This window comes from Fistularia commersonii, chromosome 10, assembly GCF_037954325.1.
Source record: "Fistularia commersonii isolate RoL2024-O1a breed Wild chromosome 10, RoL_Fcom_v1.0, whole genome shotgun sequence".
Classification (NCBI taxonomy): Eukaryota; Metazoa; Chordata; class Actinopteri; order Syngnathiformes; family Fistulariidae; genus Fistularia; species Fistularia commersonii.
The window spans coordinates 9,295,685-9,311,894 of NC_141293.1; the positions used below are offsets into that span (position 1 = coordinate 9,295,685).

Here is a 16,210-nt window from a genome sequence, read left to right on the forward strand (position 1 = left end):
CGCGGGTCTGTGAACGCCTCACCTTCTCTGCACTGACGATACCCGTCTATACCTTTTTCTCTGCTCGTCAAAGCGCAACGTGTCATCCCAGGCACCGCTCCCGGCGCCCGGGACGCACACCTGAGGCCCCCAAATGTCTCTGGGGGCCCCCCTCCCCCCTCCAACCATGTCCCGGTAGTTACCATTCCCGCCTGTCTCCTTTGCGGAGTATTTTCTCTCACTGCTGCAGCAACACCGAACCGGCTATAAATCACATTGCATTATTACCGCGCCGCGCATAACACCGTCCTCCCCTCGCCCCCCCTTCTCCCCCCCCGGCAACCGGAGGCGCGGATTGGACCAGGCGCGCCTCCGCGCTCAGCCTCTCCCCCGGCAGCGCGCCGCCGCGACTCGCCGAAGACCCCACCCCCTTTTCTTGCAGGTCGCTGATTGGATGAGAGGGCTGTCAGTCACTCCCCCCTCCTTCTGAGCGCCTAGGTGCTGATGCTGGCTGCGACGCGCGGAGTGCGGAGCGACGAGACGCGCTGCATACCAACACACACAATCGCGCGCACACATGCACACGCGTGCACGCACACACACCAGGAGCAGGCTAATCCCACGGAAGTGGACGCACAATATTTACCTCAACTTACCGGACAGCCTGCCCCCCCACACTGCGCCGTGAAAGCATCATCTCTTTCTGCAAGGGACTGAAACCAGGATCTACCCTTCCTCCCCCCGCTTTTTTTTTTTTTTTTTTGCTCCACGCAGCAAAAAGATAAACATAACCCAACCCCCGTGCGTGCACGCGCGCGCGTGTGTGAATTCGAACAGGAGGAGCGCGGGGGGGGGGTCCACAAAAAAAAAAAAAAAAGACACACGCACCAAGGCTGATGTTTCCGTCTGGTCACATGTAGAAAGCGCCCGGACTATTCTTGCTGACGCGCCGAGCGACGAGGGGGGATCAATTTATCGATTTATTGTTTTTTTTTTTGTTCTATGAGTGGCTTCGCCGCAGAGGCACCTTTTTCTTTTTTAAGAGCCAGGAGGAATACCGAGGAGATTGGCAACAAGCACCGGCAGAATCCCCCCGTCAGAACTCCACCATGGGCTGCCCCCTGCTGCGGAACGCGGTCGCCGGTTTGATCCTGGTCCTGCTGTGCAAAGGTAAGTTGCACTTTTACGCGCAACGCTGGCCCTAAACAGGAAAAATAAATAAAAAGAATTATTAGTGGTGGAGGTGAATACTAATGATGCTGGGTGGGGGTGGGGGCCGTCGTCGCACGGGGGTGGGGTTCGGCTGTATGTGTGTGTGTGTGTGTGAGTGTGTGTTGTACCTGAGTCTGATTCACGCGTCTGCTTTACTTGTGCGCTCCCCGCTTTGCTCACAGACAGAAATGTGTGTGTGTGTGTGTGTGTGCGTGCACGCGTGCGTGCGTGTATTGCTGCACGTGCGGCGCGCGTGCACCGAGCTCTAGAAGCTCCTTGAGCAACGGGTGATGTATGTCAAACATGTTTATCGAGGAAAAAAAAAAAAACAAACACAAGAAAAACAAACATGGAAAATCCTTATGGATTCGCATCTCGGGTCGTGTGAATGTGCTGTTTTTTACGTGACTTGAATGGCCGGGTATCCCGTGAACGCATCATCCCCCCTTCAAAAAAAGGAGGAGGGGTGGAGGAGTGGGTTCGACGTGAGTAAAGGGGTGGGGTGGGTGGGGGTTAGGGGCAATGCAGTGGAAAGCGAAGGGAGGAGGACAGTGTTGTAGTTGCCTTTTCCTCAGGAAAGAAAGAAATAAACAAATCTGAGGCACCAGGTAATTTATGGATGAAGGGGTCAAACATGCATGGGACGGGTCGCCGAGCCTTATTCGATCCTCCTGCCGGCACAAACATCTTCTCCGACATTCCGTCCACAGCTGGTGGTGGGGGAGAGGGAAAGAGGGGCATGGCGTCGTCCGGCATGAATAACCAAAACAGTACAATGTTTGTTTTCCCGCTGACAGTGTGACAATCTTCCGTCATGCCGCCACCGTGATCCCCTCAGCCAGGATGTCCTTCCCCCTCTCTTGAATTAGTTTTGTATGCAGCGCGCACGCGCAAATACACACACACACACCTGGCTCAATTAGTTCTGCCTGTGTCCTTTGGGAAATCACTATATAAATAAATTACTCCGTCTCTTAATAACAATAATTGATGTGTCAGTGCAATAAGACGTGAGGTTAACAGCCTGCAGATGCAGATGGGCTATAGGCTGCGGCACCTTGACTCCTGGTGGGCATTGGGGCAGAGTCGGGGGGGCAACCGGTCACGGTTGGTTCGGGACGGCGAGCCGAACCCCCCCCCCGCCGCCCGCCCACCCGCCATCAACACCCCCTTTCCGCACAGCAGGCGGAAAGCAGACGGATGGCTGCGCACATAAGCATGCTGGAGCTTGCTCGGAGCGCCATGCAAAGCGAACCGTCGCAGCTGATTTGAGCGTTTACCCCGTCCGAATTTGAAACCTGTGGCTTTCTGCGGAGACGAGGGGCGGCTGTCTGATGAGACGGGAAGGGGGGGGGGGGATATTGATGTCATCCGTGCACAGTGCATGAATTAAACTCGGACCGGGATTGGGGTTTGGGGATAGGTCCTGCCTGCTGCAGACCCGCCGTGTGTCCCGCTTTTAAGGTGAACGCAGCAAGAACGCGACTGCTAAAAGGTCACCGTCCACAACTTGATAAATCATGCAGCAATAGGTCATCATTTCTATATCTGCTCATGAGAGCTGGCCCAGCGGCTCACCTGGACGGGACCCCGTTTGAGTTATTAACGCCTTGTTAATGATTTATAAGAAAAATTCCTTTTACGTCCTTTCGGCGGCATTCGATTAATCTTAAGACGTTCTTCCTTCCGACTCTTATTTATCGCCCATTCAGCCTCTTCGCATTATGCATGACAGAATTAATTTTCATTTACTATCAGAAACAAATGAAATGGGTTTTTCAGAAACAATAAGCTGACAAGACTGTCTATTGATGGCAGTCTTAGCTCACACACACACACACACACACACACACACACATACACACGCCTAAATGTGGAACCAAACAACTAACCATCGTCTCAAAGGGCGTCGCTGATTGGATGGAAAGCGAAAAAGATGAGATAAACTGTCTTTGCATGCAAGGTCATATAAAGGTCATTGTAGAGGATGTGTAAGGTGTTTTTTTTTTTTCGATTTTAACATATTTGAGGAAAAGACATCTGAATGACTGTCATCAATTACTGATGGAAACCACCCGCTGTCAGTGGCATCATGGGTTCGCTGGGGGGGGGGGGGGGGGGGGGGGGGGGCAGGGGGTCCGGTTAGAAGAAGTGTTCTGGGCAGGAAACATGGGTGAAAACAGGTGGGTCGCTTTGTAACCCACAATCCCTCTTGTTTCAACAACATATGGGGGCCAAGTGGGGTCAGTGCACATTGCAAATGCTCTTCCTCTTCCTTTAGCCCCTCTCTCTCTATCTCATACACACACGCAGACACACAAGCACACACACACACACACACACACACACACACACACACACACACACACACACTCACGACTGACTCACCAGTGCTGGCTTGGAAATGAAGAGCGGTGAGGCGCCAGCATCAACAGATGCCTCGTGCTCCTATTCTGGAAGGTCCCTGCTGGGTTTTTTTCATTTATTTATTTTCATATCATTCTTTCGCCCTTGCTTTGAGATCCAGTTTCCGTTGTTTTCCAGCGTGAGAAAACAGAGAACAGTTTCAAGTGGCGTTCTGGACTGGACAGCACCGGGGACAAGGATCGGGCCCAACCCCCCCCCCCCCCAAAAAAAAATCATCCATCGCCTGCTACAACTCTGCAGAGCTATAATTACACTTTCTAAAAACTCAACTTGGTTCTAACCTGGGATTGAGGAGAAAACGGCGCCGCTAAGGAAAAAATGAATCGCAGAGACGTGAACACCGCCTTTGACTTGCCGCTGTGTGTTTGCATAGCTAAATCAGCTAATACCCTGTATCACCAGGGGAATTGCGGGAACTCACATTTCCCCCTAATTTCAAGCTTTAAGCAGCAGAAACAGTTTGACATTTTGCCAGGCGTTGTTGAGGAGTTGACTCATCAAGCCTTAAGATTATGTTGAATTCAGTCTGATTTAGACTTCATGGATATTTTTTTTTTTAAAAAAAGAAAAGAATGGTGGCTTTTTAATAATTTCAAGGTTTACTGGAAGAGAAATTTCAAAAACAACCGCATTTCCCATTGGGGCGGTGCCCTGAAGGCACGGTGACGACAGCTACCATAATGAACGTGCATTAATAATTACTAAAACACCGAGGTCTACACTTGCCCGAGCGGTGATTTTTAGAGGTCACAGGTTCAAACCCCAGGGTGCCCGTCGATCCGTGTGAAAGTTTTGGCCGACGACGGCGACCGGGGACGGAATCACCTCACTTGCCCTTGAGATTTCTGCTGTCGCTTTTGATAAACACTTCAGCGGGCCTCACATATTGGTCTTCGGGTTTGGCAATTACACATAGTGTCAGTGTCATAAATAATGATTACAGCCAGACTGGTTTGCAATTATAATTACAGCTATAATATATGGAGTTCAGTGTAATGGAAAGGAACTGGGACTGCTCTTGACTCAGGACAGGTAGTGATAGCGTGTTTAATTACCGCTGCTTGTGCGCAAACCTCCCGACCGTCCTCGCCGAGTCCCACCCCGACAGTTTCCGCTCGCCCCTGTGGGTCCCAAACTACCGTCTCTGCTTCCTCGCTTTGATAAATGACAAGGTTTTATTTTGTTCGGTACGGCAGAGGGATTGTTCGGGAGATCAGCGGCACGTTGTTTCACGTACTCGAACACACAAGGAAGGTCCTAAACACACCCTGGACCCTTCTGGGGCCGGCGGGGGAGACAAATCCCAACAATTCCCTCAATAAAAGGTGTGAGTGGTAAATCAATTTTAGCCTTATGTGGTGCACAGGGGACATCTTTCTGTATATACATCAGCGGGGATATTAATAACTCATCGATCTGCCTTCAATGAGATTCATATGGAGAAAAAAAAAATTGAATAAACCTCAGCAGAATTGAAGCCCTCTCGCTCTCAGGGCATTGGTCCAGACAGGATTGAGCCATCCGGGGAAAATAAGAGAAACAGAGGGAGAGAAAGATGTTTTTTTATTTTTCTTTGTTTGGGTGATGTGCAGATGTTTCACGTTTAAGAGTAATGAAAGCTGCGAGAGGACGAGGAGGAGGAGGAGGAGGAGGGCGAGAGCTGTGCGATTTCTTCCCTCTGTTCCTCCTAGTCGTTTTGTGCCAGGGAGTTAGCATTATTGGAAACACAATTCAGATTAGCGCAGGCGGCTCGTCCTGAGGGAGCCGGGAGGTACGAGGGTCCTGCTTCTCTCCCTGTCCTCATTACCAAAAGACAAGGAGCTCGCCGGCAAATCAATAGAAAAGGCTTAGGCAGTAATACAGGCCATGGCTAGTGATGGCGAAGCTTTGTGTCTGTGTGTGTCTGTGTGTTTCTCCTGCAGCATGTGTTTTTATGTGTGCTCCTCGTGTGTGTGTGTGTGCGTGTGTGTGTGTGTAGAAATCATATCCTACAGTGGCAGCCGCAGGCTCAGATGATAATATTAGTTTCAGATGTCGGCCGAAGTTCTCACCATCGGAGTGACCTCGGACTTCACCGGCGCGGGGGCCTTTAAATTAGAAGTGGATAACCCGAGATTCATCGCTGCGTCCGTTTTTGTAATTAAAATTGCAGAGGGCATTGTTGCCATGACTACCAGCTGCCTCATGTCGCCCGCGGTTGTGTGCGCAACTTCCTTTACGGTTTAAAATGAAGAGAGCAACACCCGGACCATTTTTTTTTTTCTGTTAGCGATGCTCTGAAGCAGATGCCAAGATCCGCCTGTCTCATGGCTCAATCTGTGCCACATCTGTCTACATCGGCTCCCGGTTTTTACCTCCGCCCGACTCTTCTCGCTGTTTACACAAGTGAAAGTACAGGGTGCGAAACAAAGCCGAGTAATGGTTTTCGCAAAGTGACATTTTTCCGGCCACCCCCTACCATGCCACCAATGCCCTCGTGGTGCCGGAGGGTCCAGGTGGGGGCCAGGGCGGACAACGAGAGGGAAATAAATAAAACCGGAGGAAAACAGATCAATAAATATTTCAGCAGCTGCTCCCTTCACAGACTTTCTACCCGGAGCCATAAGAGGCAGAGGCAGAGGCACGGGGTGGGGGGGCGGAGAGGGAGACAGAGAGTGAGAAATGAATATACATGAAAAAAAAAAAATAAAAAAAAAAATAAGAGGGAACAGGGGTAATTGTGTTCTGGACTCTCATTTTACGGCGTGATGGGGAGATGGTAGGGTGAAAGAGGAAGACAGGACGGGGGATAATTGTGTCTCGGGCTTATAATAGACAGAGAGAGGGAAGGATTGGTGAGGAGCGACGCAGGATGTGCTAACGAGCACCACATACCAACACTGTCTCCTATGGGAACAAAAAAAAAAAAAAAAGAAAAAGGGGCATATGAGAGACTCGGACGCCGGACTTCAGCGCTATAGACTGTGCGACTGGAAGAATGTCTCTCGCGCTGACTTCTGCGCCATTCTCATTCCTGTCAGGTGTCAGCGGACGTAATGAGCGGCGGCGCGACGTGTTGCTGTGACTCAGGCGTGTCCTGCATCAACGCCGGCAAAACTCCAATCATCTGAAAAACGCAAGCGAGATAGCACACGCACACACACTGACTGTATTTATAATGCCGGGAGGGAAGAAGGGGGGGGTTCGAGGGCGAGAGAGAGAGAGAGAGAGACAGGAGTTATGAAAAAAATGATTGAAGGAGGGCTGCTGGGAGGGAGCGAAGAGACAGATGGCGTGAAGGAGGGATGGGAGGGGGCACTCAAAGACCCCGCAACAGGCGGTGATCGAGATAGATTGATTTTGCAGGCTGATGATGAGGCGGAAGAAAAGCGTGCCAGGTGTAGCCGACCAATGAAAACTCCGCTTGCGTGATAATGTTGGCTTGGGCGTCGTAGCATGTGGTTCCGGGTCACTTAACGTGTAATTTTGGGTCACGGAGGAGACGTTGCTAATGTCCCGCACCATTGGGAGTCAACCCAGTGAGGACCCTCTAATAAGGTGCTTATGCACATCATCATCATCACCAGTGGTTTCGGCATTCAACAGGTTACTCAACAAAAGGATGTCGATTCTCCTCGAAATGTCCGGCATGATTCTGGGTTTTGCAACAGAAACAAAAAGAACCATGTAATTAGGAAAGGCGTAATCTCCGTGCCCGGCGGTAGTCAGCCTGCCGCCTCTCCGAGCCTCTGCTGTGATTTGGAGAAGCTCTCCTGTTGTTCGAGTCTCCAACATGGCTCGGGCTCCAGCCGCGAAGGCATTGGCAGGATTTTTTTTCGTAATAGAGCGTCTTTATTCGAGCAACATCCTAACAGGAAAGGCGGTGTTTTGCCAAGGTGTCTGGCGTGACGGCCCTTTATGAAGAAATCTTGAAAGATTGAGCTCCCGGGAATATCCTGCAAAAACAACAGATAACGGGGATGGTTTCAGAACAGAATATGGTGATTGTGATATTGTGGCGATATGGCAGTAATTGGGGTGTTAGGAGATGAGATTTCATCTAACAATTGTGTTTGTAATAGGCCATTAATTAGGTTTTGAGAGAACCACCACTGTGTTATTGTTTCATGATATTTCTCTAATTAGATCAGGGCTTGGAAAAACGCTAAAAGCCTTGTGCTGCTATTCCATCTTTCTTGATGCAGTGAAGTTCCATTCATTCCTGACAGCCTCTGGACAGCTTTGTACACCTTTCGCACTTTTATTCTGTAAATCACATCTTTCCCTTTTTCGATTTCATGTTTTCCCCTCATTTGGTGAATCACCGATCCTTGGCTGAGGTTGGTTTGATTTTTCAAGTTAAAGCACAAAATGTCAAGGTTGCAATGCCCTGGAAAAAAAAAACAAAAAAAAAACTCAGTTTTGCATTGGCATTAATGCACCAGATAAGGAGAATTCATTGTGAAATTCAAATGTGACTTCCTGTTAACATTCCTTATCCTTGTGTCCTTCATCTGCCTCAAAGCACAAACAGGGCAGTGGTCGCACGACACAAGAGTACATGTAAACGTATCAATAAATCAATAATCGACAAGTCTTGATCACGTTTCTGAGTGCCGGGTTTGTCCGATCAAATGCAGTTTCAGGTTTCAGGTTGTAGAAATGTGCTTTGATCAATGAATATTGCAGTATTAATATGTGCATAATAAAATTCCCCCTTGACTGATTTATCCAATATTTATTACCCTTCGCTGCTATTCAGAGATCTACCAGACTGGCTACTGAGATCTTGCTAAATCAGATTTTGGCCAAAAGTGGAGTGTAGATATAATCTGCCTACCAACAAGCGTTTTGAGGTCACAGACGAGCGACTCTAGTGGACAATCATATAAATTCTTTTTTTTTAATTTTTCTTTCTTTCTTTTTTTTTTTAATCTAAACTGGTATACAAGAAGTTGGGGGGAAAGGATCTGATTGCTTTGCTGTATTTACTGTGTGTGCTAGGGCTGGAGTTCAAGATTGTTTCTATGTTAATATTTGGTTGAGCAGCAAAGTCTTTAGTTCTACAGTCCAGGTCATCTTATCCAACCATTGGATACTAAAATTGACATGTTTACCTTTGTTCCCTGTTAGCTGAAGCGCAGGTTTACATCCCATGCGACCGAGGGGCTTTTTGAATCGGCGAAAATCACAAAACACGAATGGAAGGGAACGAATAAGCAAGAGACGGGCAGAGGACTAAACCCCGAGGAACACTTGAGGTGGCGAGACAAAGAAGGATCTGACAGCAGCGACAGAACTTAAATACTAACTACACTGATGACATGGCGAGAGGCAGGTGGGGAAGAGGAGGGCGGGGAGCTGATTGGTGAAGGACGTGAGGAGCTGTGCTGGACAGACGGAGACTGATAACAGCCGGGCGTGAGCCGTTAAGACATGGGAGGCAGGCAGAATGGAGGGAGACTGAGAAACTAACCAGAAGTCCAATTCTAGCATTCAAAATGTAGTAGCATGTGTAACATAAAATACAAAATATTTATGTTTATCTAAACACAAATATCAGAACCAGTACATGAATGTACAAGTTTTGAAGGATTCCCTTGTCCAAGATAAATCCAAATACATTCTACTATTTTGTATATTTGTTATATTAGCATTCTGTTAGTGCTTAATCCTCACAGTATGAAGGTGCAGGATAGATGCTATAGATCAGGGGTGTGCAACCTACGGCCCGCGGACCGGTACCGGACCGCAAGGGGGTTCGACCAAACCCGCAGGATCATTTGAAAGTGAAAAAATGCATAAAAGACAAGGATTTATTTTTTTTAATTAAGTGCAATTCAAGAATATCCTTCTAGGGGGCGCACTATTTTGGTCAAAGTAGACGACTACTTGCGTCACTGAGACCGACCAATCAGCAGACGTTATCAATGTACCACCTGCTGCTTGTTATGACGTCGTTTCGACCCTGTTCTCTACCTCCTCGCTACTCCTTCACTAGCCAAAATGTAGTTTAAGAGTGTAGAATTTTCAAAGAAAAATTGACTATGTCTTATTTATTTACGGAGACGCACGGGAAACCTTTGTGCTTGGCGTGTTTGCAACAAGTTTCGGTATTTAAGGAATATAATATACGGCGCCACTACGAGACTCATCAGAGCGAAAAATATGACAGCTTGCAAAGACAACTGAGAAGAGATAAGATCGACGAATTGCTGGCGGGTCTGAGGACACAATGGTCCATTTTCAACGATAGCCGAGAAATCGGTGAAGCAGCGGTAAAAGCCAGCTAGCTAATTGTTAGCGAACATGTGCAATTTAATGTTAGTCCCCAGTTTCACTACAAACGAGTATGATGGAATTCTACTGTTCACGCAACTCCATACATTTTCATAATGTATTGTATGTGTATGCATTTTTCATGTATGAAGTTTACACATTTACAGGACAGATGAATACTCTCATCCTTACACATTTAATAGCACCCTTTTTAGTTTGGAGGGTGTAGGCAGGGATTCTATTTAGATTTTATATGCACATGTGTAAATGGTTTAAAAATCCCTTTCTGTATTAGTCTCATTTAATCTGAAAGTGCATTCCAATATTTTTCAAAACCAATTACTTATTAAAGTTTTGTGCCTTTGTACGATCAGTGGGATCGCATGATCACATGATTGCAATGCATACATGTGAATGATAGAAGTAAATTGCACTTTTGTTTAAGAAAATATGAGGTGTTTCATGTTTTGTAAAAGGATTGTTCATTAAATTTCAAGATTTCCTAATGTTCTTGTACTTTTTTACACCAAAACAGAGGAAAGACATGATATTTTGGTTATTTATTACTGAGTATGCTATTATTTTAATGGTCCGGCCCACTTGACATCTACCTAGGCTGTATGTGGCCCGCGATGAGAAATGAGTTTGACACCCCTGCTATAGATAATCAATAAAAATAAAAAATCTGTCTGATGAAGAAAAATAATAAATTAAAAGAGCCATTTAATTTTTAGTGATGAAAAAATAGCATGTTAGCACATCAGAATTAAATTAAAGGTGACATAATACCTTGCTGTTCTTAACCCATTCGGTGGAGGCAGATGGCTGCCATTAGTTTCTTGCTAATGGAGGATTTTCTTACCGGAAAATGTAACAGACCAGGAGGTGTAGTGACGCGTCATACATTCGTAAGTCTGAATACATAAAATTTACACTTTTGACAGCTTTTAAAACACAGTCTATGTTTCATGTCCAGAAAATATGATGTCCTTTTTTTAATTGCCCTGGGGGGACACAAAGAACTCTCAGAGCAAAGAGACCATGCTGGGAACGAAGTGAATTTCGGCAGCATTTTTGTTAAAAACACAGCGCTTCCGGCAGCTATAATGTTGATTTAGATAAGTATACAAATGCTTTAATATTTAGGTTTTACTACGGAAAACATAGCTGGAAGCTCCAAATGGTTCCAGCGTGTGCAGAACAAAACAAATAGTCTAGCAGGGCTCCCTTTAGAGAGGATTTTGTGGAAACCTTTCACAGCAGTACATCCCACAGTGTCCCCATCAAGGGGGCGCCGGCTGTATCGATGTGACCTTTATCTGGTCACCAGACCTCCAATTCCATTAAGAAATAATGAAGGTGTCAGAAAAGGGCAATTAGCTGCTTAATGTTTGGAAACAGTACTCTAATACAACATATTTTGCTGACAAGTCAATAGCAGTGGGAGAAGTAGTCACATCATTTAATACACGATTACTATTAGAGCAGTGTGAAAGGAAAAGTTCCCACATCCTAAGAAAAGGAGTACAGTTATCAGTGGAGGATCTGCTGATCACTATTGATCATCCACTATTGATTTATTTGTTTATTTTTTTTCTCAATAAATGAGCAGTGTGGTAGCGCAGCGGTTAGCACTTTCGCCTCACAGCAAGAAGTTCGGTGGTTCGATTGCTGCAGGCCTTCTTGTGTGCAGTCTCTGTGTTCTCCTTGTGACTGCAAAAACATGCAGTAGATTCATTTTTCCCTAATTCGCCCAGACCTACAAATGTGAGGATGAATGGTTGTGTTTCTATATAGTGCCTAATTATATAGTGCTTTTAGTCACCTAATGGTGATTCCAGAGCGATTTACACTGGTTCACATTCAGCCGTTCATGCACTGTAGTAATTATCCGGACTGTAAACTGCTACTACTATTTATGGATTTTTTTTGGACTAATGAGCTTCATGTTGCCAAAACGTTTAGCCTTGTCACATCTTACCAATGAAATTACTGTGAAATTCTGAGGCTGTTCAATTCCGACAATGAAGAAGGTTATTTTAATGGTTTTAGTGCGCAGGAGGAAGACGAAGATAGCCATCAGCTGGAGTAGGACAGATTCGGGATAGAAAATAGATGGAATTCTGCTTGTGTTATTTATTATCAATCTTTTTCATTAGGGAATTTTCAGAAGAAAGCATTTCCAGTATGTATTTGTGTATGTTACCAGTATGTATTGGATTAAAAGTTTAAAATTAAGTTTCTGTGTAACATCTTTCTGTGTAAATATCTCATGTCACAGCATAGACACCTACGGCTTTTAGTTATATTTAGTTATTTTTAGACAGTGCAGCTTATATTCACCTGCGCTCAATAGACTGGAAATTACGGCACGCCTTCCAAGGCGCTAGCCAGGCCATCGGAAGAAATCTGGGGGTTAGTATATTGCCCGTGCTGTCAAAGAGGAGCTGGGAATTAAACTGCCGACCTTCTGATTGGAGGGACACTCGCTCTATCAACACGTTCTCCCAATGCATAACCCTTTCTCCTCTCTTTTTGATGAACACGGAGCGTCATTCCTGTAGAAGCGTTTATTTCTCATTTACAACAGGAATATGCAGGAAATACAAACTCCATTTCTATTAAGGTTGCGATTAGATATAAATACAAATGTTGATATAGACATGACACTCCACGTTCATCGAGAAATAATGAGTATGGGGTTTCAACGCCTTGGTTTGTCACGCTAAAGGAACTTTCGCTGTTTGTCCGGCGGTTGATGTACTGGGATTGAGAACGGGTTCACTCTACCAACTGAGCTGCAGATGAATGAAAGAGTGAAAGATCGTATGTCTCTATATGGCATGTGAATGAGACAGCAAATGGTTGTGTGTCTATTTGTGGCCCAGTGATCGACTGGGAAAGGCTCCAGCACCCCTGTGACCCGAAGTGTAGGATAAGCAGCAGAGATGATGAATGAATAAGCAGCTTTTTCCAAAGTGGTGCTCAGACTGCTAACTAGCGAACTAGTGGTCTCAGGCCCTTCTGTGGGCGCAGATCTCTGGGATAGTAAAGCCATTAACCTGAAAGGATAAAAGCAAAAAGGGAAACTAGTACGAAAGTACGAGTGCATCGATTTCTGGGAACCTGCGCTCTCTTTTTATCTTGTCAGGATAAAAAATTGAAACCAAAAAAGTGTCAGAAATCAAATCATTATTCACTTTAACTTCACAGTGGTACAATATAACAATAGTATAATAACCCTCAGCAAGATACAGAGTACTGAAGCACAACAAATCCAGTAGTAGTAGTGGCAAATTCGGCATTGTCAAAGAATTCCAAAGAATAAACATGAAAATAAGTAACAAAAAGAAAATCTGAAAATCAAAATAAAGACAGCAGTAACAAAAAATGAAATTATTTGTGTCGAAGTTCAGATCAGTGGCATGGAGGTTTCATTAAGAGGCCCCTTGACAAGAAAAAAATAAAAGTTTTCATTTACTTTTCATGAGTTTCAAAACTCGTGGTTTATTAAAAATGGGCCAGGTGTCTGAAAAGCGTCCATTCATCCTGTATTTCACAGCCTCTGTACTTTGACTGACAGGTTTAAAAGAAAAAAAAAAAGAATAAAATAAACCCCTCTAAATGGTGCTTCGAAATGAGAAATGTGGTCACAGGCAGAGGGGATGGTGTAAGCCATCGGTAGAAAAAAGCAAGGCGAAGTCAATGTTAGAAAAGGCAGTTTCATGAAATAAAAGAACAACATCTGTACAGACTGACGGGGTGAGACCTTCAGTGGCGTGTTTTCTTTTTCCTAATTTCATTTCAAATCACATTGCACCTGAAACATAATTGGAGGGTCCCCGTTTTGGACGATGTTTCCCGTCACGTGCGCACCTTCCGAAGCCACGGTTACATCTGCTAGTTGTTCGGGCTTTGACAGCCGTAATCAGGATTGATCTATGTTCCGCGGAGAGGCAGAGAAATCAGACAAGACAAATGTGGGCCAGACAATGCAGGTGTTTTCTCAATCAGCCCGACGTGATTGATCCTCCATTCGATCCATCATAATCAGGCCTTATTGACTTTACCCTTCTTTGTCGTATCTCTCTCTCTCTCTTTCTCTCGCTCTTTTTTTTTCTTTCAGAAAGGGGGGAGATGTTAGACTCTGATTCACCACAATGGGAAAACTCCCGAAATTGCATTTCTATTTGGTTTAATTAGTATGGCATTACTGCGAAGATTAATATCAGGAATAATAAGATCCGCCTTAAAGGTTCAATTATTTCAGGCATTTTAAAGCACTTTGTGGGAGATTTGACCACCTGTTGATTCTTCTCCGCTGTCCACTCTTCCTATAATAACAACAGCACTGAAGAAGAATTCTGTGGAGCTCATGTTTTCTATTTGTTAAATTCGCCAAAGCTTGTGATAACAACAAATACTGGATTGGGTTGGAAAAAGAAAGGGGAAAAATATTCAAGTCTGCTTCTTGGGGCTGAAACCGGCAGAAGTGCTCAGCAGTGGAGCTGATCAAATAGCATTTGCAGGGATCTAAGAGACACCTGTCGGTGACTCTTGAAAGGTTTTTCCGCAGTGGCTTGTTTGCGCAGAAGACTTGATTACTTTCTCTTCAGTCCTGTGTTTGCGTTTGTTTATCCAGATCATTCATTTATTCATTACCAATACCGATTTTAATGCTCCCAGGGTCATGGGGTTGATAGATATAGAGACCGAAGACATGTCATAAACAGACGTGTAACCTCCTGCATGATTTTGGATTGTGGGAGGAAACCCACGCAGACGCACGAAGAATATGGAAACTGGAAGAAAGTAGAAAGTCCTCCGGAATGGAACCAGGGACATGGTGTAAACAGCTCTGCCGCCCTCGCTGTAGTTAAATTTAGTTTAAAATGTTGTGCATTCCTCGTTCAATACCTAGCTAGACTTACCGATGCTTCTAATGGATCCGGTAGAAAAAAGGGGTAACCAGAGTTACAATTCTGCGGTGTGTGCAGGACTGCTTAGCGGCACCAAACTCCACTGTCAGAATAACACAGCCTCAATGCTAAAAGGAGTGGCGGTCTTTCCATCTTCAATTCCATTTGGTTTAAGCGTTTGTTCAAAAATCTTATGACAGCGGCTCCTCACTGAGAAGCATCGCAGCCTTAGCCCGTCATTCAAGGGGGTTGTTTTCCAGCTCCCTACGCGGCAGCGAGGTTTTTCCTCTCAAACACAGAGATGTCCATGGTCAGCGGTCTGACAGTGGACGCTGATGTAGCTCTGATTCTTCTTTTTTTTTTCAATCTGAGACTTCTAAATGAGCAGAGAGGCAGGGGTTGTCAGAGCCGGATAGACTGAGTAGCTTTGAAATACCTCGAAACAGCAATATTTCTGTCCAGTAGGCAGCGATTACCGAGTCCGACACATAAGCGGGTTGAATTGCATTACAGGAGCATCTCATTTGTTATGATTGAAAAAAAAAAAAGAAAAAGCCGGTGCGTTTGTGTTCTAAAAGCACTGCTCGGCCCTGGGGATCAACAGCCCGTCTGACTGTGCCCACTCACCTGTCTCCGCTCCCTGCTCTCAACTCACTTAAAAACTCAAGTGCTCGACCTAAGGCCATCTGTTTGCCTTTTTTTTTCTGGGACAGCCTTGTGCCCACTGGGATCGAGACACGTGTGATGACATTTACCGCGGGAGCTGTCGTATCCCCCCCCCCCTCCGTGTCAGCGGCGTCACCCGGGGGACCACTGCGTCTACGCAATTTGTAATAAATACTGTGTTGGCCGCTGGAACGCACTCCCTCTGGAGAAAGTTTAATGAATATGTGAAGCAATTTTAATAATGTTATTTATGTGACGCTATTTTAAAAAAGACATACAAACACATTATTTATGGGCGCATTAAAAATGGGCACCATTTTTAAGGCAATCAATGATGTGGAAGATGTATGAATGAGAGAGTGATCGGTTGTACGTTTCTATATGTGGCCCTGTGATCAGCTGGAATAGGTTCCAGCCCCAATGTAACCCTCAGTGCATTCAGTAATGAATGAATGTATATATTGCACACATGAAATTATAATTATGAACTCATTGTCAGTATATTGTTATTCCATAAGATGTTTTCTCTGCAAACAAGGAATAGGACTGCTGAGAAGAAGAGCTCTGATTGTTTATGATGAACAGAGCCAAATAATACTTACATACATGCATACATAAATAAAATAAAATAAAATAAAATAAAATAAAATAAAATAAAATAAAATAAAATAAAATAAAATGATTTGGCAAAAATAATCTGGCAAAATTGGGTTAGTAGTAGGATTTTGTTCATACCCTCAACAGGGATG

General features: G+C 45.1%; 1 protein-coding gene across 1 annotated transcript in view; it reads left to right on the plus strand.

The window, feature by feature from the left end:
* The first annotated feature begins 491 nt into the window (after positions 1–491).
* Positions 492–16,210, plus strand: part of iglon5 (IgLON family member 5) — a 140,259-nt gene continuing 124,540 nt past the window's right edge. Inside the window, exon 1 of the mRNA XM_086153660.1 lies at positions 492–1,149. Coding sequence (XP_086009786.1) covers positions 1,089–1,149 — 61 coding nt within the window. The 5' untranslated portion in view covers positions 492–1,088. The remainder of the gene's footprint in view (positions 1,150–16,210) is intronic.